General features: G+C 48.2%; 1 protein-coding gene across 6 annotated transcripts in view; it reads right to left on the bottom strand.

The window, feature by feature from the left end:
• The window catches only part of VPS13D (vacuolar protein sorting 13 homolog D), a 225,048-nt gene that overhangs the window by 108,290 nt on the left and 92,698 nt on the right, over positions 1–24,060 (bottom strand). For all 6 annotated transcript variants that reach the window (XM_045858715.1, XM_045858714.1, XM_045858716.1 and 3 more), the window contains 11 exons: positions 22,774–22,924; positions 22,463–22,673; positions 21,249–21,496; positions 19,559–19,750; positions 19,130–19,256; positions 17,365–17,507; positions 12,973–13,103; positions 12,568–12,743; positions 7,027–7,150; positions 5,787–6,022; positions 2,412–2,520 (listed from right to left, as the gene is read on the bottom strand). In XM_045858715.1, coding sequence (XP_045714671.1) covers positions 2,412–2,520; positions 5,787–6,022; positions 7,027–7,150; positions 12,568–12,743; positions 12,973–13,103; positions 17,365–17,507; positions 19,130–19,256; positions 19,559–19,750; positions 21,249–21,496; positions 22,463–22,673; positions 22,774–22,924 — 1,848 coding nt within the window. The remainder of the gene's footprint in view (positions 1–2,411; positions 2,521–5,786; positions 6,023–7,026; positions 7,151–12,567; positions 12,744–12,972; positions 13,104–17,364; positions 17,508–19,129; positions 19,257–19,558; positions 19,751–21,248; positions 21,497–22,462; positions 22,674–22,773; positions 22,925–24,060) is intronic.

The raw sequence follows: 24,060 nt of genomic DNA, 5'->3' as shown, positions 1-24,060 counted from the left end.
CCCCAGTTCTTCTGTGGAAGACCACGCCTGCAGTGGCGACGGTGTGTGGAAATGGGGCCTTTGGGTTATAAATGAGGCTCAGCGAGGCCAAAAGCGGAATCGGTGCCCTTCTGAGAAAAGGCACCCAAGTCTTGCTTTCCTGAGCGCCCCCGCCCCCGCCATCGGAGGACACGATGAGAAGGCATAATTAGGCGACACGCAAGGAACAGGAGCCTCACCGGGAACCCAACCGGCCAGCTCCCTAAACTCGGACCCCCAGCCTCCAGAGCCGTGAGAGACAAATTCCCGTTGGGTTGGAGTCATCCAGTCTACGGTACTTTGTTACGGAAGTCCACGATAACACACACGTAAGCAGAAAATCTGATCAGGAACAGGATATTTACAGTCTCTGCACAAAACATTCACCAAGTTCAAGGGAAAGAGAGAAACTTCCCTTCACGGGGAGAAGGATGGGAGACGGAGACCACCTTAATCAAGTGCTACCCTTACAGCCACCAGTAACGGGACACACGCCAGTCACCACGTGATGCCTGCAGAACTTCTGCCAGTCTTTCTGTGACTCTGAGAGTCTTTCAAAATAAAAAGTGAAAAAAACAATCAGCAAAATAAAAACCTATGATGTCGAACTCTCTGCTCTTGCTCTCCTCCTCAGAGATCCCAGTCCCTGCCCTAACGCCCGCTGCAGCGCCCCGCCTGCTCTCGGTGCCTGCGTGACCCCCCCACCGCCCTCCCGGTCACCTGCTTCCACGCGAAACGGCAGCTGTAAACACTGTTGCGTAAACCGTAAAATCTGATTTAACGTGTTTTTTGCTACTTAATTTTTAAAAAACCCTGGTTTTGTCTGCTTAACAGGTACCTGGCCCTTAGAAAGTACACACACGTTATTATGTTTTGCTGACCACACCATGCCTGGTCATCATAACTTGCTAAGTCGTCATACACCTGAGCTGGTTTTCATTCATGAACTTGAACATCACTTGAAAGTCATCTGACAATCTCATCTCCAGGAGTTCTTGCATTTCTGTTTTCAATTCACCCGAGTCCGTCAGATTTGCTACTTTTATCTTTAGATTACCGCTTTTCGAAATTCTCAATAAAGGCCTCAAAAACTGTTCACAGTGATCACTGTGACTCGTGGTCTCTTTTCTCATCACCATTCCCAAGACTTATTTCTCAAATATGTGCGTAGCCTTAAATAGAAGTGTGAGAACATCTTAAGGAAATCTGAATTACGTGACTTTACACTGGTTATACAAAATACGTGTAGAAATACTGACAGATCGATAGACGGGTGAACCTTGAAGAGAAGCCTCTCATAAAAGACAATGCACACGACCGTCCCCACCCGGGAAGTCCAGGGACAGGAAGTGCTGTAGCTCAGTGGCTGTGCAGGCTGGGAGTGGAGGCACAGAGGGCACCAGGTAGGGGGCACAGAGCTTCTTCTTGGGGTGGGGGGGGGGCGGGGGGGAATGAAAATGTTCTGAAATCAACTGTGGTAATGGTGGAACACATCTGCGGATATACTATGAACCACTTAACTGCATATTTTAAGTGGGTGATTTGTATAGTATATAAATTATATCCCAACAAAGCTGTTAACAAATATCAAGCTGAATTAGAAACATATATATTAAAGTTTCACTTGCAGAGAACTGAAAATGACTTGAATCTACTCCCCCAATTACAAATTTGGTAAGAGCTGTATAGCTTCAGAGCCAGGTGAACAAAAACGATCTACCTTGCTGCCGCGTGACACACGCGTGTCTCCCTCTGTCGGGGAGATTTTTGGATTCCGTGGTTTCCGTTACGGAAAATCTCCAGAGCACACCCCTCGGGTCAGTGTGTTTCATGGGAGTAAGGCTGGGAGCTCGCTTCTCTGGAAGTGACCTCGGCACCTCTGTGCTGTGAAGTGTCGTACACGCTGAAGGCGGGACTCTCTACTGCCTCTGTCATTTGCAGTATTTCCGACCACGTTTGCTGTCTTCCCCTCTACACCCAGGCGCACCAGCCTGCACATTTCCCCGGACTGGACTAAGAGAATGCCAGCATGAAAAGGGAAAAGACTGTCATTTTGACCATTTCCCCACTCTGCTGAGGAAAAAGATTAGGGGACTATTGCAACGGAAACCAGAGTAATAAGAAAGACATCATAAACTTGAAAGAAAACAGGTTCAAGAATTACGTTTTCCAAAAAGGGCACCAAAGACGACGCGGGCGTCACGGCGCAGGGAAGCATGCGGCCTGGGTCCCGGCCCCGGGCTCCCGCCTCGAGCGAGTCCCCCCCGCCTGTCTTCCCGCCTGTCTCCGCTTCCTCGGCCGGGAAGTGCGGGCTCAGGGCTCAGAGCAGGGGGCCTGAGCTTCTCCCACACTGCAAGTCTTCCATCCTGAACTCCAGTGCTAAGCCTTCTTACCTTCTTCTTTAAAATGACTCTCTGTGTCTTCGGGGAGACATCCAAGACGAGCTCGGCACAGGTAACCGCCTTGTTGGAGGCCACGGGCCTTCCTGTCCCCTCCTGTAAACTGGAATTTAGAAAAGAACTGTAACATGCACCCTCGCGCACACACACACACACACACAGACAGATGTACATACACATACTCACACGTGTCTTCAGGTACTCATAAACAAATGCCTAAAACCTCCACTACACGGAAGAGACCGTTTTCACATCACAGACAAGCGTCTGAGTCACGCTGCAGACAGATCAAGGTCGACTGTCTTCCTGTACAGCTCGAAGAGTCACTTGTCGGAAGACATACTCTGACACCTCCCCTCTCCTAATAATTTTAGTGGCTTAAAATTCAGATATACGAGGATGACTACATATCTTTGGAGGCCAGAAACCAAAAGACTAAGCCAGACATTCCAAGGGTCCGAGAACCAGCTCTCCTCCCTGCCAGGGAGGTCGGCAGCACTGAGTCTCCACGTTGCGGCAAGAAACCAGAAGTCCCTCGGGGACGAAAGGAAAGCAAAGGGCTCACAACCGCCTTCCTCCAAGTCACTCGAGCTGTTTCTCTGGGGTTTAAGAACCCCAGGCCTTATGGAATGTTGCAACCTAGCTACACGCTGAGGTATTTCAATGAGATTTTATTTAGATTATTCTTCTGTTGCCATTAACCTTTATCATCAAAAAAGGGGACTGATAAATTCAGAGTTAAAAACTAGTTTTCACGAGCCCTGGCTGGGTTGCTCCACTGGTCAGAGCATCATCCCGATACACCAAGGTTGTAGGTTCAATCCCCAGTCGGGGCACATACAACAATGAATGAATGAATGAATGCATAAATGGGTGGAACAAGAAATCAATGTTTCTCTCCCTCTTCCTTCCTCTTTCAGTTTTTTCAAGAAAATAGTTTTCATGACATCAAAAGCACAAGTAACAAAAAATAGGTACGTTAGATTTCAGCAAAATTTAAAACTTTTGTCTTTCGAAAGACACCATCAAGAAAGTAAAATGACAGTCCCCAGAATAGAAGGCATGCCCTAATCATGTATCCAGTGCAGGAACAGTTAAAATTTAACAGAAAGGCAAAAAGTCAAATTTTAAAGTGGGCAAAGGACGTGAACAGATGTTTCTCCCGAGATATACATGTGACCAATAAGCACATGAAAAGGTCCTCAGCAAGATTAGTTATTGAGGAAATGCAAATCAAAGCCACAACGAGATACCACTGAACCCAGCGGGATGGTGACAATTAACACAACGAAACAGAAGCGGAAATAACAAGTTGCTGGGGATGAGGAGGAGCCAGACCCTTGCACCCTGCGGGTGGGAAGGTAACACGGCTCAGCTCCCGTGGCGGACAGTGGAGCAGGTGCTCAAAACGTTAGACGTGGGATTGCCACAGAACCCGGCAATCCCACTCCTCGGCACACGCACAAAAGAATGGAACTCGGTCACGCAAACAGATACACGTGCGGACCTGTGGGTCAGGGCACTGCTCACGGGAGCCGAGAGGCAGGAGAGATAACACGAGGGTTCACCAACGGATGAACGAACAACACGTGGTTCGCCCGCACAGCGGACTACCGCCCGGCCGCGACAGGAGTGGGACCCTCACTGTGCACGCACCACGGACCCCGAAAACACGGCGCTACATGAAAGAAGCCACACGCAAGAGGCCACGTACCGCACAATTCAGTTCATGGGGAGTATCTGCAGTAAATCCTTAGAAACAGAAAACAGACTGGTGGTTGCCAGGGGCTGGGGGCGGCAGGTAAGGGGGAGCAGCTACTTAATGGTTCTGGGGTTTCTTTTCGGGTGAGAAAAATGTTTTGGGCCCAGGCAGAGCGTGGCCGCACAACACCATGAATGCGGTGAGATGCCACTGACGTGTGGGTCCCTTTAAAATGGCTGCTTTCACGTTACGTGACTTCCACCGCAACTTAAAAAAAAAAACAACAAAAAACAGTCTTCTTTCTCATCATTAGTTCTCTTCAAAAAGGCAAATAAATAGTATCTAATGTACTTCAAAAGATGATTCAGCCTCTTAGCACACCAAGATTCCCAGGAACTTCTCTTGGTATCTGCTCCATATCTGTGCAACCCATTAAGCTCAAAATCCTCCATTAGGATTCTTCAGTTAAAGAGCTTAGTATCTGCTGGAATTTAACATAAGAACATTATGGGAAAAACGTGATTAGCAACCAGGGTAAGAACTGGCTTTTCAGGCACTAAGACCTTAAGCCTGTCTCGATGGCCAGAGTCACAATCTTTAACGAGAAACCAACAGGACTGCCTGGACCATAACAAGATAAGAGTCCCAGCACCGTCAGCGCGGGAGAGAACGGAAACAGACAGGGGAGGAACGGACGCTGAGCCCAGAGGCCCCCTCAGCTCGTCCCCAGTGAAGTCCGGACTCCTGGCAGGAGAGAGAGACGCCACACAGGCCCGGAGATTACTTTATGGGCCTCAGGCACACACGAAAACAAGCAAACTTATTCAGCACACTTTGGAAAGAACTGACATGTTATTTGTCCTGTTCATCCTGTGGTTTGAACTTGTAATGCTAAAGATTCAGCTGTTTTCCCTGTTTCTTCAGGGAGCAGCTCTAAAATTGGCCCTGGAACCAGCACAGAAACAGTAAATTTGATTTGTGACTCGGCAGAATGACTACGTTTGGAAAATCCAACGTCCGAAATCTGTACGTGCCAATCTATGTACCAATCTAATGTGAGAATCAGAATAAACTCCCTATGCTTCACCTGACTTTTCTAAACACAACCAGTCAGGGATCAGTAAAGATTATAAGCCTAAGGCAATTGGAATTACTGTCAAATTAAGCCACTTGGCTTGGCTTCGGGTGAATATTAAGGTAGACCCTGAAGTGTCTGTTTAATCAGTATTCTCAATGGGAGAGGGAAGTCAAAATGATGATTTAAATAATTATGATTAAGATTAGTTCGTTTCAAAGAGGAAAGAGATAAAAAAACTTAAAAATAGCAGCAAGAAGTTTTTCAAATACATGAAAATAACACTTTAAAGTAAGAGGAATTTAAGATATTATAAGAACAACATCTAATAAGTTATTAAACACTAGGATGGATTATTGGGGAGATCTTTAGAAAGAGAAGATTCTTGTCTCTTTGGATAAGCTTGAACCTAGCCAAAAGACAAGGGTTTACACTAAAGACTTCTCAAGAAAGATCCTGAGCCTAGGATTTGGTAAAGAATGAAAGGAATCTTCCTTCATCCTTCGGACTCCTGAGAACTGCTTAGAGTTTAAAACCAGTTAATCGTTAGAGCCTTCTGCTTTCTAAGGATAGCGATTTAACCCAGAATTACCCAGAGAACGTATAGGTAGCAGCGATGTAAATGAAATTTTCGTAATACAGCTGTCGGTTATCCTGGAAGTCATTCATGTTGCAGCTGATCTCAGAGGAGCCTGCCCCTTTGACAGTCAGGGTGATAAAGGGTGGCAGGGTGGGCTCATCCCAGGCATAGTCCAGTGACGTCATGGGCTTCACTTCGGTCCGGAGCCGGGGTTCGGCCACGCCGTGCTGAGTGAAGACGACGGGGACCTGCAGCGACGGCAGAGGACAGAGAGGGCTCTCGTTCAGGCTGGTGCTGGTGGGAGGGGGCTCAGCGCTGCCCTGGGTTGAGCACCACATCCTTCCCAAACGCATCCTACGCACGGCACAGCCACAAGCGAGGCTCACCATCTTGCCTCTCCAGATGCCTTTCTAACCATCCAAAGGACAAAAAGCCCTCCAGTGGGAGGACACGGGCGGTAGCCTGCTGGACAAAGGGCTCTGAGCAGCTGTGCCGCCCCGGACGCCAAGGGGAGGCAACCCTGCCCTTTGGATGGCATCTCTCCTCCCCTCGCCCTTGTGACACCCTTTGGACACAGAACTGCATAAAAATGTTCAAATTCAGTTATGGAAAATCACGGATTTTAAGATGCTGCATCTCAAAGGCATAATTTAAAATAGAATCGAATGATTTCCACTTTGACTCTACTTGTAAGATTTAGAAAAATGCTCCCGGGAACTAAGCGACTGGGAGTGGCCCACACCCGCCGGCACTGTCTGATCCCAGCTCCTCGCTCTGCGGGGAGCGTCTGCAGGGGGCACCCAGCCGACCCAACAGGGGCACCGCGGTAAGCACCGGGGCTGCAGGTCACGTGCAGACACGGCTGCCCAGCGACCAAACAGCCAGCAGGAGGATAAGGGTTTCCAGCCCTGGCTGGCGTAGCTCAGTGGATTGAGTGCGGGCTGCAAACCAAAGTGTCGCAGGTTCGGTTCCCAGTCAGGGTACATGCCTGGGTTGCAGGCCATGACCCCCAGCAGCCACACATTGATGTTTCTCTCTCTCTCCCTCCCTTCCCTCTCTAAAAATAAATAAATAAAATCTTAAAAAAAAAAAGGGTAAGGGTTTCTGGGGTTGTGCAGCTACGGTGGTCGCTGCAGGGCCTCCTTCAAGCCCAGGTTTGAATGCATCATCACCGTCTCCCGGGCACAGGCAGTACACGCTCCACCCTCCCGCACATGAAACAGCCGAACAGGCTCTGAACCCCACTCGGTACCTTAGAAAAGTTGTCGATTCGGAAAGGAGGGGGCAGCTGGTCCGTGTCACTAAAGGAGATCCTGTAGGTGGCTCCGCGGAGCGTGATTTCCACGCGCAGGAAGAAGCACTTTCCCAGGGTGTCTCTGCAGAAAACGGAAACGAGACAGCTGCACGAAACGGAGAAAACAAGTCACAGCTCACTTTCCGCTCACGCTTTTCTCAGTCACGACGTCGCCTGGGCCTCAGTCACTGCCGCTGTGTGCTCTTTGGTCACATTAGAAAGGCAGGAATTGGCACCAAACCACAGTTAAAAAAAAAAAAAAGAACTTCTTCCAGCAACTTTGGAACAGCGCCGTTGTAACCACACAGCATTATCCGCGAGTTTTACTGAGCGGGTTTGTTTGGGATCATGGTGTCAGTGTAGCAAATGAGGAAACGCTGGTTCAGCTATACATAGAATTGTTGATACTAAACTACTTTTGACCCAGACAAAGAGCAATCGCATATATGGTTCCAACTAATATGTTGATGTTACTGATGACCAGGGTTCTCGCTATAGGACAGGGCAGGTGAGGAAGAATCCTGTGTAACGGAGGTACCTGTATATGACCATACTTTACATATATTTGCATGTGTACATGTCTGTGTGTATATTTAAATATAGGTATCTCACTGGAGAGAACGGAAAGCTTACTTACAGCAGAATATCCATTCACAAATGCAGAAGAAATGAGAGAATTAGAAAATCACTATTTTGCACCAACCAATGTAACAACAGATTCAGGTAAGAACCATCAAATCGTGGAACGAAAGGTTTTCAGGAAACAGATGTACACACTGTCTCCATGGATTTCTTCGTTTACAAAGAAGGAAAGGTAACTTTGTAAGAGAGACCTGTAGATACCAAGCAAACCAAGTAATGATTGAATTTAGCAACATCAGTAATGGGACCAACATACATCACACATCACAGGCCCCCTGATGTGACCCAACAAAAACACACGATAACACATACGTAGTATTCTTACCAAAATGCCTGACCCCAGCCTATACTAGGAAACTATCAGGAAAATCCAGAAAACAGGACATTCTGCAAGAAACTGGCTTGGACTCCGGAGTGTCAGTGTCAATACAGACAAAGGAGGAAAAGGGGGGCCATTCTGCGTTAAAGAAGATGAGACACCGCGGCCAATGACAGGCAGGGTCCTCGACTTCATCCGAGATCGGGGGCAGGGGGACTGCTATGAAGGACATTTTAAAGAATGACTCATTAGGGAAAAAATCACTATTATTTTTCTTCAGTGTGTAGTATTAGTATAATTAGCTAGAAAAATGCCCTTGTCGTAGGTGATGAGTGAAGTTCTTCTGGCTGAGGTACCATGAGGACTTCAATTCACTTCCAAATGACTCAGAAAAAAGTACGTGTGTGTGGAGAGAGAACAGGAACACAGCAAAATGCTGAGGTGTGACCCATCCAGGTAACAGGTGCAGTGGTCTTCACTGCGTGGTCCGCAGGTCTTCCGCAGCTCCGAGCTGTTTCAGAATGAAACCGGGGGGACAGCAGAAAAACCGACCCAGTCCCGTGCCCGGGGCTGCATTTCAACAGGACGCACAGAGGCACACAGTCTCCTTCTTGACCCACCTCCACACCCTTGACTTACCTTCCTTTTTTTGTTGTTTTTTTTTTTTAAAGTAACCACAAGTACCTTTTTTGTCCAATTTCAAGTTGGCTGCCCCTAACAGCACAACAGACCCAGACGGCCTCCTCCGAGGTGTGGGACGGATGCCAGTGGGGCTTTCGCTGCAGACCTCCTCCCCACCCCCCGCCCCGCTGACCCCGAGAGACCTCGTGGGAAACGCACGCTCCTGCCAGACAAGGGTTCGGGCCGAAGAAGGGGCGAGGGCACTGGAGACCTGCCCGCTTGGCTCTCTGGGCCTCTAAGGTCACCGGCTTGGACTCCAGCTACTCTTAGGAACACAGTGTGAAAACCACTCCACTAAATGCAGTTAGTTATACCAAGGGCTGGGGCGGGGGTGTCACACTCATTGTCACCGGGGCCACATCAGCCTCGCGGTGGCCTTCAAAGGGCCGAATGTAATTTAGGACTGTGTAAATGTAACTACTCCTTAACTAGGGGCAAGGAGCTCGGTGCCGCTGCTGGGTGGAAACAAGGTGCCGGGTTGGATAAAACACGGTGGAGGGCCGGACTCGGCCTGCGGGCCCCGTGTCTGACATTTGTGGGCCAGGGCAAAGGATCCGTGAGAAGGGCGTCCCACTGATGAAACAAGAGAAAACAGCACTCTTGTCCTCTCTCATTCTCTCTGTCTTTCTCTCTGCCTGTCTGTCTGTCTCTCCCTCTCTCTCACTCCACATCTTCCCCCCATTCTTCCCTTAAGGCGTGTACCTTTGCTCCCTCGTGCTCTCCCCCCCCGCCCCCAACCCTAGGCTCCGCGGGCCCTTCTCTTGCCTCTGTAACTCGTCTCCTGAGCCCACGCCGCCCGGCTGGCTCCCTTTTTCTACCTCGGTGACTTTCTGAATGAACTTTCTCTCGCACTTGGGAACAAATGAAAGAAAATAAAACCTCAGATAATGCAATTTTTTAAAAGTCAACTATAGATATTATTTTATGTCATCTATTATTTTTCTGTTCCCTTATAACAGTTTTCTCAGTGAAGAGCTAACCGAAGTATAAAAGATCAACGTTCACCTCTAAATGTATTGAAACTGCACTGATTGTCGTGTCTTTAACTTCAAAGGCATCTGATAAAAGAAACTGAAGAAGACACAAATAGGTGGAAAGGCATCCCGTGCCCATGGACTGGAAGACTTAGTATTGCTAAGATGTCAATGCTGCCCAAAGTGGAGCTACAGGCTTAATGCCATCCCTATCAAAATCTCCATTTTTTCCCCCAAAAGAGAAAGACCCACCCTAAAATTCAGATGGAATCTCAAGGGACACCACATGGCCAAAATAATCTTGAAACAGAACAAAGCTGGATGCCTTGCACCTCCTGATTTCAAAACTCAGGACAAAGTTCCGAGTCAAAACAGTGTGGCGCCCACACAGAGACAGTCCCGTGGACGAGTAACACAGACGGCCTAGAGTAAACCCTCACTCACAGAGTCAGGTAGCTTCTGACAGTGGTGCCAAGCCCATTCCAGGGGGGAAAGGAGAGTCTTTTCAACAAATTTGGGGGAAAGTGGATATCCAGAAACCAAAAAGTGGAGTTGAGCCTTTACAAAACGCCACACACAAATACGACCTCAAAACGGACCGCAGGCCGACGCGTAAGAGCTGAACTGTGGAGCACGGAGAAGACACAGGGGAGCAGCTGCGCGACACTGGATTTGGCAAAGATTCCCTGGATGTGACACCAAAAGCAGACGCCCCAGCAGTTAAAATAAATGATTTGGACCACGCCGAGATGAAAAACTTCTGTACATTATGAAACATAGTCCACAGAGTAAAACGGCAGTGTGAGAAATGGGAGGAAACACATGCACACCATGTATCTCATCAGGGGTATGTGAGCAGCATACAAAAAGGAAGACTTCTATAGCTCAGCAACAACAACAACAACAACAACAACAACAACAAAACAAACAACCCAGTTCAAAAACAGGCAAAGGACTTGAACAGACATCTCTCCAAAGACGACAGACAAATGGCCAACAGCACATGAAAAGAAGCTCAACATCAACTAATCGTTAAGGAAATGTGAATCGAAACCACAATGGTGTATCATCGCCATAAGGACAACACTGTCAAAAATGCAGAAAACAGCAAGTGTCAGCGAAGATGTTTTTGCTGGAGGAACTGGAACATTCGTGCGCTGTTGGCTGAAACGAAAAACGGTGACGCTGCTATGGAGAACAGTACGGTAATTCCTCAAAGAAACAGCAGTGCTGCCCCGGCTGCTGTGGCTCAGTGGACTGAGTGCCGGCCTGAGAACCAAAGGGTCGCTTGTCTGATCCCCAGACACGGCACATGGCTGGGCTTCAGGCCAGGTCCCTGGTTGGGAGTGTGCAAGAGGCAACCACGCATTGATGTTTTTCTCCCTCTCTTCCTCCCTCCCTTCTCCTCTCTCTAAAAATAAATAATAAATAAAAATCTAAAAAAATATAAAATAAATTGGCAAGGAAAATAGAGACAGATTCATAGATAGTGAGTAGGATGACAGCTAAGGTGGGGGAACGTTACAGGGTAGAGAGAATAAGCAAAAAGGAAGAAGGACCCATGGTCATGGACAACAGCATGGTGGTTGCTGGGGAGAGAGGAATATAAGAGGAAAAAAAGAAAATAAAAGGAAAATAAAATTGGAATGACCATATAAACCAACAATTCCACTACGAGTACTGACCCAAAAGAACCGAAAGCAGGGGCTCAATGACATATCTGTACACCCACGTTCAAAGCAGCACCATTCACAACAGTCAACAGGTACAATAAATAGAAGCAGCCCAAGTTTCCATAATAAATCAATGGATAAGCAAAATGCAGTATGTGCATTCAACAGAACCTTACTCAGCCTTCCAGAGGAAGGCAATTCAGACATAGTGACCATGCGGATGAACCTCAAGGACATTATGCTAAGTGTAATGAGCCAGTCACAAAAAGACAAGCGTTATTGACTCTGCTTATCTGAGATGCCTAGAGCAGTCAAGTTCAGAGAAAGGACAGCAGGGCCTGGAGGGGGGAAACGAAGAGGTGTTGTTTAATGGGTGGCAAGTTTCAGTTTTGCAAGATCAAAAGGGTTCAGAGAACGGCTGCACCACAGTATGAATGTACTTAACGCTGGTGAACTTGAACACGGTTAGGAGGCGGTGGCCAGATGAAAGGGGGGTGGGGCCTGGGTGGAGGTGGGCACAGGCGGGGAAAATGGGGACATCTGTTAATAGTGTCAACAATAAAAATAAAGTTTAAAAAATAGTTAAGATGTTAAATTCTATGTACCTGAAACCCACAAAACAATCTCTGGGTCTTTCTGTTATCTTGCTCATATGGTGTGTGTAACTTAGCACAATTTTTAAAAAAACTTTTTCTACTTTTTTAAAAAGTACTTGATGGAAGCAGAAAGAAAAGAGTCATCCTGTGCTAGGTGGGGCTCAGCGTGTTGGTTTTTCTGAACCAAACGGACCAGAGGGCAGTGGTTTTCACGAAGAGGCTGGATGACTGCCAGCACCAGCATCAGGTGAGGCACGGAGTCTTAGAGTGCAGAGAAGCGTCTAAACCCTTCATAATCCGCGCTCCCACCCACAAGCAGGCAGGGGCTCCGGACCAGTGACCTCAGACCACAGCCTCCGCACAACTGGCAAAACCGCTGACCTTCCCTTTAACTCATCGTATCAAAATGCGCACCCACACCTACCTGGCCTTTACAAGCGTTAACACCTCTACCTGGCCAGAAACATGTCCATTTCATGAAGAGTAGTATTACCACTTACTACTTAACAGTTATAGTTCCATACATATTTAAAATTTACATGGTATTTATAGCTTAGTACTTAACATGCCTCTAACCAAGCTACTTTTTGTGGAAACGCAGTGTCTGAACTTACCTCATGTTGATGTGGAAGGAGTTATTCTTGTTGACCTCGAAGCCCCCAGACCAGACGCAGTTGGGCACGTCCATTAACCTGACACACAGCAGCTGGTCGTAGTCGTTCCGGGGCCAGTGGAACACCACGCTGGAGCCGGGGAGGGTGGAGATGTAGCCCTCGGGGTTGGCTGCTCCCTGGAACACACAGCGTCGCTGGCTTCGGTCGGCACGTCACGTCGGGACGGTAAGCGTACTTACGCAGCACCTCCTCGGAGCCTTGCCCCCTCCCAGAAGCTACTGTGCCAAAGGCAAAGAATGGCTACTCGCCCCACAGAATTGACAGAGGTGAAGGGGAGACAGGCCATGACATTAACACTCCCCGTGCTAGTGAACACTAGCGCCTCTTCAAAAGCACACCGCTTACCTGCCCCCTGGCGAACTCCCTCTGTGCAAACGCAAGCTTGTGGGACGATTTGTTATCTAACAGGTAACGGGGGGCAAAGATGACCATGCAGGTGTCGATATATCGACCTCGGCCTTTCTTGACATCAATACCTACAAATAACAGAAACCACTGCCGTGAATTAATCAGAGAAAAGAACGTTTGTGGTCTGACAAAAGTAAATAGGCTTCACAGTGACTTAAGTTTCTCTAAGAAAACACTGGCCTCACCCCAGAGAATCTGTCAAGCCTTCTAAGAGTGGAATAAAAAAAGCCATCACACCCAAAGTACTATTCTATATTCCCATTTAGGCCTCAAAAAGTCTCAGTGACAATATCAATATCCCTATAGTTCCTAGCTTCCTCATACAGCGGGTTCCATAATAACAGAAACGAAAAGATACAGGTGTTCAGTTGCAGACACCTTTGGTTTCCGTTTATGAAGCTGACAACGAAGACAGCTTATGTAACGCATGTCTGCTTACACATGGGACACAAAATCGCCTCTCCAAGGCATAGTAGGAACTTAACTTCTTAATTCGATTCTGCACTACCCTGAACTCATGTGACTTTTCTCTAGTATTTTATTTTAGCTCGCTGTCCAAGAATCCAGTTGAAACTTAATGCAAAATATTATAGAGTTTATCGATCCACAAAATACGTGTTTTCAGCACCCACTGTGTACAGGAGGAAAAAAGCAAACAAAACACACAGCAAGGAAAGAAAGTCCTAATCAGTCAGAAGGGACTCTCCACGCATCAGGTCCCAAAGAAAGAAAGGAAAAAATGAAACAGCACTGATTTATCTTTAAAAATCTCACGATTTTTAAAAACTCAAAACTCGGTGGGATGAACTATTTGTTCATGCGCACAATAAAAACAGCAACTATATTCAAGGGCACTGGGCTGGGCTCTGCTTATACAATGATAAAAGTATTTACAGCACAGATAATACATACAATAATATTATTCAATAAATGAACTCTTAACACCAGTTGCGCCCTCTACCAAAGGCCCCACGTTTAATTCTCACAACGACCTTCTGAGTGGGTGTTTTCACTCATCGCGTCTTACAGATGAGGAGAGACCCAGGCATGGAAAGTGAGGTCGCCTGCCCGAGGTCGCGCAGCCAGGAGCAGCACGGCTGTAACTCGAACCCGGGCAGCCTGCCTCGGGAGCCCGTGCTTGCACCGCAGTGGGACACATACAAGGACCCAGCTCAGCAGCCAACAAGCAGCAAGAGAACCAAAACAGGAAAGAGACCTTAGGATGTCACAATTACGTATCTTGGATATCCCAACATAATCCCAATTACAAACATTCCAATCTGTTAACTCCCTAATTTATTTGTGCTGGCTTGAAGAATCTGGTGTTCCATTAATGTAAGTCTTCAAAATACCTGAAATACTGAGCAAATCTCAAAACCAAAAATCTCCGGAGCTCTGTGCGTGAGAATTGCTAAGGAATTCCAGAATAAAGAGACGTTCCCTCTCACTCCTCCCTCTGTATCACATGGAAAAGCACTAACTGTCAGAAACAGCCATCATCACAGCTAGCTGATCTCAACTAATCCGAAGTCTGCCCACAAAGGATGTGTTTAAGATTATAAAAAGGATCTACAGTACCGAGACTCAATTGTTTGGGAAAAGCAGGCTTTTCATTTCCCTTTTCTTCTTAGATTGCTCTGGCAAAACCCCAGTCAATGCACAGCTGATGAGATAAAAATGTACGAAATTCTTCTCTCTGGAGATGCATGAGAGGCTAACGGGCAAGGCCCCCCTGGCTTTTGAGCTTGGGACTGAGCTTTACACGTTCATGAGAGGGAGCTCGTTATCTGTCCAGCTCTCCGAAACATTCAAGTAAGAGATTCCACAAAGTCCCTTGATATTAAAGGCCAAGATCTCATGATCCTTAAGAACTATAAAGACCTATCTTACTCCTACCCAGTCTAGTCCTTTCTTTGATATAACAAAATATTTTAAATCACAGTCGTGTCCCTAAAAACATATGCAATAAGTTTTTTTAAAGGTTTTATTTATTTATTTTTAGAGAGAGGGGAAGGGAAGGAGAAAGAGGGGGAGAAAAACATCAATGTGTGGTTGCCTCTCATGTACCCCCTACTGGGGACCTGGCCTGCAACCCAGGCAGGTGCCCTGACTGGGAATAGAACCAGCAAAACCTTTGATTCGCAGGCCTGTGCTCAGTCCATTGAGCTACACCAGCGAGGGTGTGTAATAAGTTTTAATGTATGCTTTTAGCACAGTGATTTTCAACCAGTGTGCCACAATAGTTTTTAAAACATGCAATACCTGACTAATTAGTCACGGGCACTGACCTCTTTTCCCTTAGACTGTCAAATTTTAAAATGACCACAGCCAACACAATAATTGTCTTGAATCATAAATGTACAAGTCATATAACAGAGCTGCATCTTATTGGTCACAAAGCATATCAAGGTTGTGTCTGATTGGTTAATTCTTAGTATCAGAAATCCTCATATACAAGTACAAGCACCTGATTTTTTTAAAAGATTTTTTAAATTTATTTTTAGAGAGAGGGGAAGGGAAGGAGAAGAGAGGGAGAGAAACATCGGTGTGTAGTTGCCTCTCGCACGCCCCCAACCAGGGACCTGGCCCACAACCCAGGCACGTGCCCTGACTGGGAATCGAAACAGCAACTCTTTGGTTCGCAGCCTGCACTCAATCCAATGAACTACACCAGCCAGGGCGGCACCTGATTTTTTAAAAAGTCACTTTGGAGTAAAAATGGTAAGAAATGACTATTTTTTTGTAAATTAATCAAAAGTATACCTATTTTTGTCAGATGGGCAAAAACAGTATTTTTGGGGGTGCCACGGAGTTTTAGGAACTAGTCAATGGGCACCATGGGATGAAGCAGGTTGAAAATCGCTATCTACATGCAAGCGTATCCATGCACTCACTGCACAGTTCTGGCCGGACAGCCCGATCTGCCTCCCTGCGAGACTTCTGTTATTCCTCAGCACCAGCTTCTAAGAGCTCCATCGCCCCCACCCCACAATCTGTCCCAACAACAGCTTCTAGCCAACCTGTGGTTCACGTACAAGACGCCCCGGAGGAAAACCAAACACAGCAGGAAGCAGCCTTAGCCTATTCGAGGGGTAGAGCAAAAAGTGCCAGCAAAGGTAAAGCGAATGATCCTCAGCTGGAGGCTCAAATGAAAGTTTATTTCTTCTGTTAAAGTCGTAATGTCAACTTTGAAGGAGGCAGCCCCATAACAAGGGAGAATGCATACCAATTCAGGCTGAAAAATCACTAAAAGCAAACTGTACTGGGGAGAGACCGTAACTAGTAACACCTCAAACACTTAAACACGACCTGACCCTAGCCGGGACCCAGAGTAAACTGTTAACTACCCCTCGGGGTTCCCTTCTGCAGCCTCGCCATTTCGGCAACCTCGCCATTTCTGCACGGGTGCAGCAGCCACTGGTCATATAAAATGAAAATCTCAATTCTTCGGTCACTCTGGCCACACGTCGTAGCAATGTGCTCTCCAGTGCTTGGCAGCCGTGTGCAGCTAGTGCTACCTACCGTGCAACACCGACCATTTCTGACACCGCAGAGGGTTCAACGGACAGTGCAGTCCTAGATGGCTCCCCGACACTCAACGCTAAATGGTGCTTTGAGGTCCTTGGAAATTATACGCTAAAGGAAGGACACCCTGCTAACTATTTAAACCCGGGGCACATTATATCAAATTTATCTTAATCCTGCAGAAAGTCTTTTGAGAATTCCAGGTGGCTATGAGGTTTATAGGTAAAGTATTCTCCCCTCACCACCCTCCTCCCCCATAAGCTAAGCTAGTTTAGGGGGCTTCTAATTAGCACGAGCACCAAGGGCACTTTATCTCATCTTCTGCCTCCAATGGGTACGCCCCACTCATAATCCCACCCTGACCCAACTTCCCCGTCGCATCTGGGCAAGTCGCTTAACCTCTCTGCTGCAGTTTCGAGGAGAACAATGCTTCTTACCCTCTCAGAGTTTGGAAATTTTAATGGATGCATGGGAAACGCTTGAGGATGAAAAAAGAATTCTAAGTGGTCCTATTATTCCTGTGAAAAATGAGGATTTAAGCCAAACTGACACTTTCCCAGCACAGGTGAGTCTGGAACCACACGGCAGAGCCCCAGCCTGCCCAGGGCGGCGCTCGGGCAGCTCCTCGGGCCCGAGGAGAGCCGGCCCGTGCTGACGCCCACTCCGAGAGAAGGCACCTAACCCCACACCAGACGAGAAAATCGGCACCTGCCGCCCAGCCACCGCGTGCGGCCAGCTTGCAACCCGAGCCTGAGGTCCCGGGCTGACGGCTCTGATTCTCCCACTGCCCCACGTGCGACCCACCAATGTTATAGATCAGCCCGGGGCGGTTTCCTTGCTGGATGACTCTCAAAGCTCGCACACCACTCCCGCCATCCAGGGAGAAGCCCTGACACCAGCCCGGCATGCCTTCGGGATGGATCCCCCTTCCGATTCTCATTGTGCAGCTGTGGGGCAGAAAACACAGGTTTACACATTCGTCCGTCCGAAAGTCGCGTCCACCCGCTCCAATCAGGAAACGCTGCTGCTATGGCTGTCACCCAAACCAAGAACCCTAACGCTGACTCTTCCTCACTCACGCCACTCCCAAACACGGCAAGGCGGTCATTACACTGGTGGTTCACCCCCATCACAGAGGCGGCCACAGTACGACAACCTGCAGAATGTGTGGACGCCTTCAACTGAACACTTCAGGGAAAAAACGTTAAGACTCTATGAGCATAATAAGGCATGCAGAAAATACTACAATATTTACTGTCCCTCTGAAAAACAAGGACTTGACTTTGCCGACTCAGGGGTTTCCAGGGTTCATGAAATACCTTGAACATACCAGGAAAGTGTGCACACAGTTCTGCACATCCAGGAAAAGCATGTGCAGAAAATGTGGCTAATGGCACATTCCCTCTGAGGACAAGGCACCGTTGCGTCAGCCAGTGTCGAATGACAGACCCTGGAGGCGTAATTCCTGGGCGTGTGTTCCAGTTCTATAACTAATGAGCCACATAACCTCGGGCAGGTACCTCTCCCTCTCTCTCTGAGTCTCAGTTTCCTCATCTGAAAATAAAACAGTCTTTCCTGCCCTGCCTAATCCACTGGGGTGCTGGGGGAATCCAATGAGATGGTCTCCGTGGAAATGCTTTGGTAGCTGCCAACTCCCTGGAGAAAATGAGCTGTTGTGAGTGTCAAGCCCTAGATCGAACACTGTCAGTCCTCTCAGAAAGAGTGAGACCGGGCCTGCCGGCCACGTCGGGTGTCTGCATGTACACCACGTCCAGCACCAGCCCAGATGCCAGCCAGCCCTCCCTGGGAGATGCATCTGCACCCCTGGTGTGGGGCACCCCCTGAGCCTTCCTCATAAGCTCGTAGCAAGCATACTTCTGCAGATGACAGGCTATGTCATTTTGGCAGTATCAGATACGCCCATGTGCCTTTGGGTTATGGCTATAAATCAAGACTCCTGTATGGCAGAATGTCAAAATCAAAAACAAAGGAAAGTAACAGTCATACCATACATTAAAAGGTCTTCTAATCCTCACAATTATTGCTTTTCTCTGCCTTTAAACATGCAAGGAATGCTTTGAGATCCTGAAATGGCATGTTTTATTTCCAGAGTAAAAGAGAGGCATTTCAAAACCTTACACAAAATGACCTGGGTTGGATTAATGGGGCGAAGGCTTTGCCGGAGGTCCAGTCACCCCACCCCACCCCGGCCCCCTGCACCCCTAAGCCAGTGTGCCCCTGCCTGTGCTGAGACCTTACAGGGGAAGAAAACTGAGCAGAGATGCGGGTCTCTCTTCACTGGCAGAGTTACGACTAGAACTACTTCAATACACGTAAAATAAAGCTAGCTTTCACTATAAACCAAGCAAATGGTTTATTTTCACTACCAAGTAACGGAGAAATGAGATCTGAAAGCACCCATTAGGTCGCGCCCCGCCCCCCCCCCCCACCCCCGCCAAGCCGGGACTGCTCTCTGCAGCGCACTTCCGCTCGCACGGACACACTGAGGCCCCTGCTAGTCTCCCCTTCCCCGGCGGTCATCCCCCCTCCCATCAGTGACCGCGCTCACAGGTTCGGCTGCTCCTTGTCGGCATGGCAGAACAGGAGGGGGCTCAGGCTCCGGGCCAGCTCGTGCTCCTCAAACTGGCCTGCAGCGTCCGTCTTGGCGTTGTCCTGCCTGAAGATCAGCGGCAGCCCTTCGGGAAAGAGCGGGAGCGTGTACGTCAGTCCCGCCCAGGCTATCCAAGACAGATATGAATGGTAAAACTGAAAAAAGTCATCATGGGGAAAAAGAGTAAAGACTGAATTTATTTAGTGGGTTCAGTTCGTTGTCTAAAAGGACCGTTCTGACGACGACTGAGCACGCATTATGGAAGCAGGGCAGTTCCGGAAGCTTAGGCTGCTGACGCGGTCTGTCTGTCTGCACTGGCCCCAGTCAGTCAGCTGAGCAGACAAGGTCCAAACGCCCACGGCCGACCCGAGCAGCCCCTACACTCACCCGTTTTGTTAATCAACCAGTACGGCGCAGAAATAAAGATCTTCAAGGACCCTTCCGCTCGGCACACGATCCGGATGGTGAGGTTCAGCTGCCGTCGGTTGGTGTCGTAGAGCCGCATCCTCACCATATAGTTCTGGGTTCCAGGTGGGATGAGCAACTCTTTACAGAGCGGAAAGTTCTCCAGGGACACCCCTAGAGGACACAGAAGCTATTGTCTTTCTGCGTTCTCACTTCAGTTTGTTAAAATCATTAACAAATGAAATTGGATTCCTTTTGGAAAAATCAGTAACTATGTCTCTCACCAGCAAAAAAATCTCATTAGGATGGCCATTTTCATCTAACTGAGGTGAGAATATGTATGAAGCAAACCAGATGGCCTGGAAGTCACACTAGGGAGTCTGGACTGCACATTTAGAAAAATGGAAATACCAAAAAGCTACCAATGACAGCTATGATTAGTAAGAGCTCATTACACATCAGGCCCTGTGCTGGGCGCCTAGAACAAAATGACGGCAAGTAGAGGGTCAGAGCCAAGGCTTCTGCGGCAACCTGCCTGCGTCTGAGCCCCAGCCTGGCCCTCCCAGCTGCAGGGCGCAGGGTGAGCTATTTGACCTCGCTGTGCCTCGTCTGCCGGACGGGGATAACAACGGCATCTGTACGCGCCGCAGGGCTGTCATCAGAAGTGACACTCCGGGGGAAGCGGACTGGGAAGATGAGGAATGCCGGGTGTGCACCCGCTGCGGTGGGCGGAGGGCACTCCACTGCACACCGGGGCTCGCAGGCGCTGGCTGCAGGCGTATGTAAATGCCAGTGCACAGGCCCGGTTTCTTTAGGACGGACACCTAGCACTGCACTGCTTCTCTCTTCCGGAGGCTCCCTGGCGCGCCAGCTCATCGCCGTGGAGCACGAGTTCAGCACGTTCCGCGTTCCTATCTGCAAAACGCAGAGAGCAGCTGCCTCTCTGCCTGAAACGTGCCGCTGTGAAGATCAAATGAGATGATACACAAAACCGGGGAAAAAATGTGCTTCCGAGTCATCATCATTTCAACATGTCTCCAACAGCCCTGAAGAAACCTACTTCCGGCCCAAACTCCGGATGCACCTCTTTGTTGTAAGCACTACAAGTAGGATGCTGATTCTAATGATGCTCTGCCTCCAGTTATGCGTCCCTAAAGCTGAACACACCCGATGCACTGAGCACCCCGAACCTGAACATCTTCATCGGGAAGAGGACCCAGAACCCCTGCCTAAGGGTTACGTGACAGCATGCATGTGAAGCACGTGACTCTGCAGCACACGGTGCCTGCGGCACAGTGCGTGCTTGGCACATGCTTTTCCCTTTCCTGAACGGAGAAGGAGAGACAGATGCTTCTGCTCATGTTAGAGCTGGGAAAAAGCATGGTTTGAAAAGACGGAATGACTTCCTCTAGTCATACATCAAATGAGCAACCCAAGAAAAAGGCTCTCTCGGGTGCTTCCTCTGGAAATCTTTTGGACTTGTTCAATTATTTTCTTTTGATAATTTTCTAACTTAGAAGTTTCACATTTTTTCAAAACTGCATAAATCCTTTGTGCTGGCCTATTGAAAGAGTGTGCGTGCTACAATTTCTCCAAAATCTTTACCAAATGATCACAAAATACTGGCATTTTCACAGAATGACTACAGATGGCAATGCAGCTCGACCCTTACCCAGTTCAATGTTCTGGGATGTGTCCGCTGTGTGGAGAGCCACCTCCTTGCCAGGCTTCAGCGTCCCACTGATGGGCATTCCTTTCACATAAAAGTCAAGTTCACAAGGGAGCAAATTGCAGATGACCACCGTCGGCAGGAGGTATATGGTATGCCCGGGCTGCCTGAAAATCTGTTTTGCACTGTCAGAAAATATGTTTGAGGGCATGTAATCTGGATAATTCTCTTTCTTTATGGCCACACAAAACCTATGAAGAACAAATGGTGGGAAAACCATCAGCCTGAATGAAGAACTTGAATTTTTTCCTCCTCAGCTAAGTATGAGAAAGCATAACATTAAAATGGTTCAATAATTCAGTACTTGCAATTTAAATCCCGATAAAATGTATAGATTTTAAATGTTCAGCTTCGTGGGTTTTGATGAATAAATACGTCTCTATAGCTACCACCCAAAACCAGTGATGAAGAATAATTCTCTCAGCCCTGGCTGGCGTAGCTCAGTGGATTGAGCGCGGGCTGCAAACCAAAGTGTCGCAGGTTCGATTCCCAGTCCGGGCACACGCCAGGGTTGCAGGCCACGGCCCCCAGCAACCGCACATTCATGTTTCTCTCTCTCTCTCTTTCTCCCTCCCTTCCCTCTCTAAAAATAAATAAAATCTTAAAAAAATACATTTTAAGTCACTAACACTAACAATCCAGTATGTTTTCCAACAATAAATCTAGTAGCGTATTACCTATACTCTTCAGAAGGGGAGAGGAGGAGTCTAAGTAATTTAGACAATTTTGTCAAAGTCCCCGAGAAAAATCAGTACTAGGTGCATGAACCTTCATCCGAATTCCTTTGAAATCTGTCATTTTAAAAACTCCTAACCCCAGGGTTTTGCTTCCCCATTTAGGAATGGGAACCGGTAAGTTTCTTCTTCCCTCCCTACGTGTCCTCTCTTCACGCTGACGCACACGTCCACGTGCCTAGTAGAGTATGTACGAACGCCGTGTTTTTTGGCTGTTTCTCCAACACACACCAGATGATAAGCCACAGCCCCAACCCCTGCCAGGGGTTGACCTTTGAATCTTTATGAAGTCTGACACCAGAACCTGAGGAGTCAGAACTTCAGGGTTTCAGATGAGCGCGGCTGCATCGCCGAGGGTCCTTAGAGGAAGCACAAAGGAGAGAAGAAAAGCAGAATTACGTGTGGCCGCAGCGCCACGCATACCTGAAGAACCGGCTCTTCTCCGTGTCCATGGAGTGGCACTCCCGCTTGCTGCTGCTGACCTCCGCCGTCTTCACCACGTTGGTCCAGTGAATGGGAGCCTTACAGAAGAACACGCCCAGCCCTTTGGGCCGGGCCTGCAGCCGCCAGGAGGTGAGGTGCAAAGGCACGGCAAAGGAGTCCCCGGGCATGACGGCGGGAAGCACCACGGGCTCTGCCACAGAAGGAGGTGTCAGCGCGGTCCGGCCGGGGCCTGCCGCCCAGAGGCCTGCCGACCCAGGAATGAAAGGAAGGCGGGCTACGCCAAGGCTTACTGTCCGGAGCTGACGGGCTGTCCAGTCTCAGCTCCATTGGGGTCTCCAGTCTGTTCTTCACAATGAGGGCAGACCGAACAGTGATCACTTTCCGGGCGCTGCCTTCCATGGTCACCGCGAAGACCACCCGGACGGGGGGGAGGGAGGAGAACTGCGAAAAAGGCGCGGAAGTCAAAAAGCACAGCTGCCGTTTTTAAAAAAAAAACACATAAAAATATAACAATACCAACCAGCATGCCTAAATCAAAGCATCCTATTGTTACTACAGCTCTTTGGTGGAATTAGTCAGTCAGCCCTAAGACCACTCAGCTTTAACAGGAATACATATCCTATAATAGTAGCACACTCTCAAAAGAGCGGATTCTAAACATTTCTACAACAACAGTTATTCCACTCAGAAGGGATATTACAAAGTGAGTCACAAAGAAAAATCTGCCCCAGGCCTCTAGACACGTCGTTGTAAAGAACTTCCCCTAAGATCGGTAACGACCCATCAAATTTCCCAGACTTCTGCAATGTCGTAAAAAAGCACCTGCTGGAGGCTGTCCTTCGTGCACGACGTTGCTGGGTCCCTACGCACCGGCCCTTCCCTGGGAGCCGAGCAAGACTTGTTCTCAACTCTGCTGGAGGGGAGCAAAGCCCATCCAAAACACCCGAAAGTCCAGAAACGCTGAGGCAGGACTCGGTCAAACATTAAATGATTTACCTTCCGTGGTGTTTTCCTCCTAGACTAATATTAAAGTGAGGAAACATCCCTTGAACGGGAACAATGGGTTGGGTACCGTCCAAAACACACAAAAGCGAAAGGAAGTCTTCTGAGATTACACCTTGTCTCTGCGAAACCCAGACAGCGAACAGCAGAGGGCTGTCTGCACGGGTCTGCCTTTCACAGGGACAACAGTAACTTCTTCCTAATGTCATAAAAATTACTCTCTAGGCCCACATGCTATTTGCTGACATGCCCACAGAGAGAAACCAATCTTTGTACTTCAAAGAATTCCCAAAACAAACTTCTCTTTCTTCACGGCGTCTTTCTAAGTCCCAGTTAATAACCACTCTTTTATAAACAGGACCCCGAGTCTCAGAAACTCAGCGTAACGGAGGAAAATAATTTATCTTTGGTCTTGGGCCGCCGCCACTGCTTTCTTTTTCCATACATTCATTCACGCAGCCAACACAGATTTTGTGCCACAAAACTTTTTTTTTTTTTAAGTATGAAACCCTACCCACCAGGTAAGCCAAAGAGGTTTCCAAAACTATCCTTCCTTGCGTGAGTGTCCAGGACAC

Source organism: Phyllostomus hastatus, unplaced genomic scaffold (assembly GCF_019186645.2).
Source record: "Phyllostomus hastatus isolate PE091 unplaced genomic scaffold, TTU_PhHast_1.1 phas_scaffold_182, whole genome shotgun sequence".
Lineage (NCBI taxonomy): Eukaryota > Metazoa > Chordata > Mammalia > Chiroptera > Phyllostomidae > Phyllostomus > Phyllostomus hastatus.
Note: the sequence above shows the minus strand (reverse complement) of the source record. Positions and strands in the feature narration are given on the sequence as shown.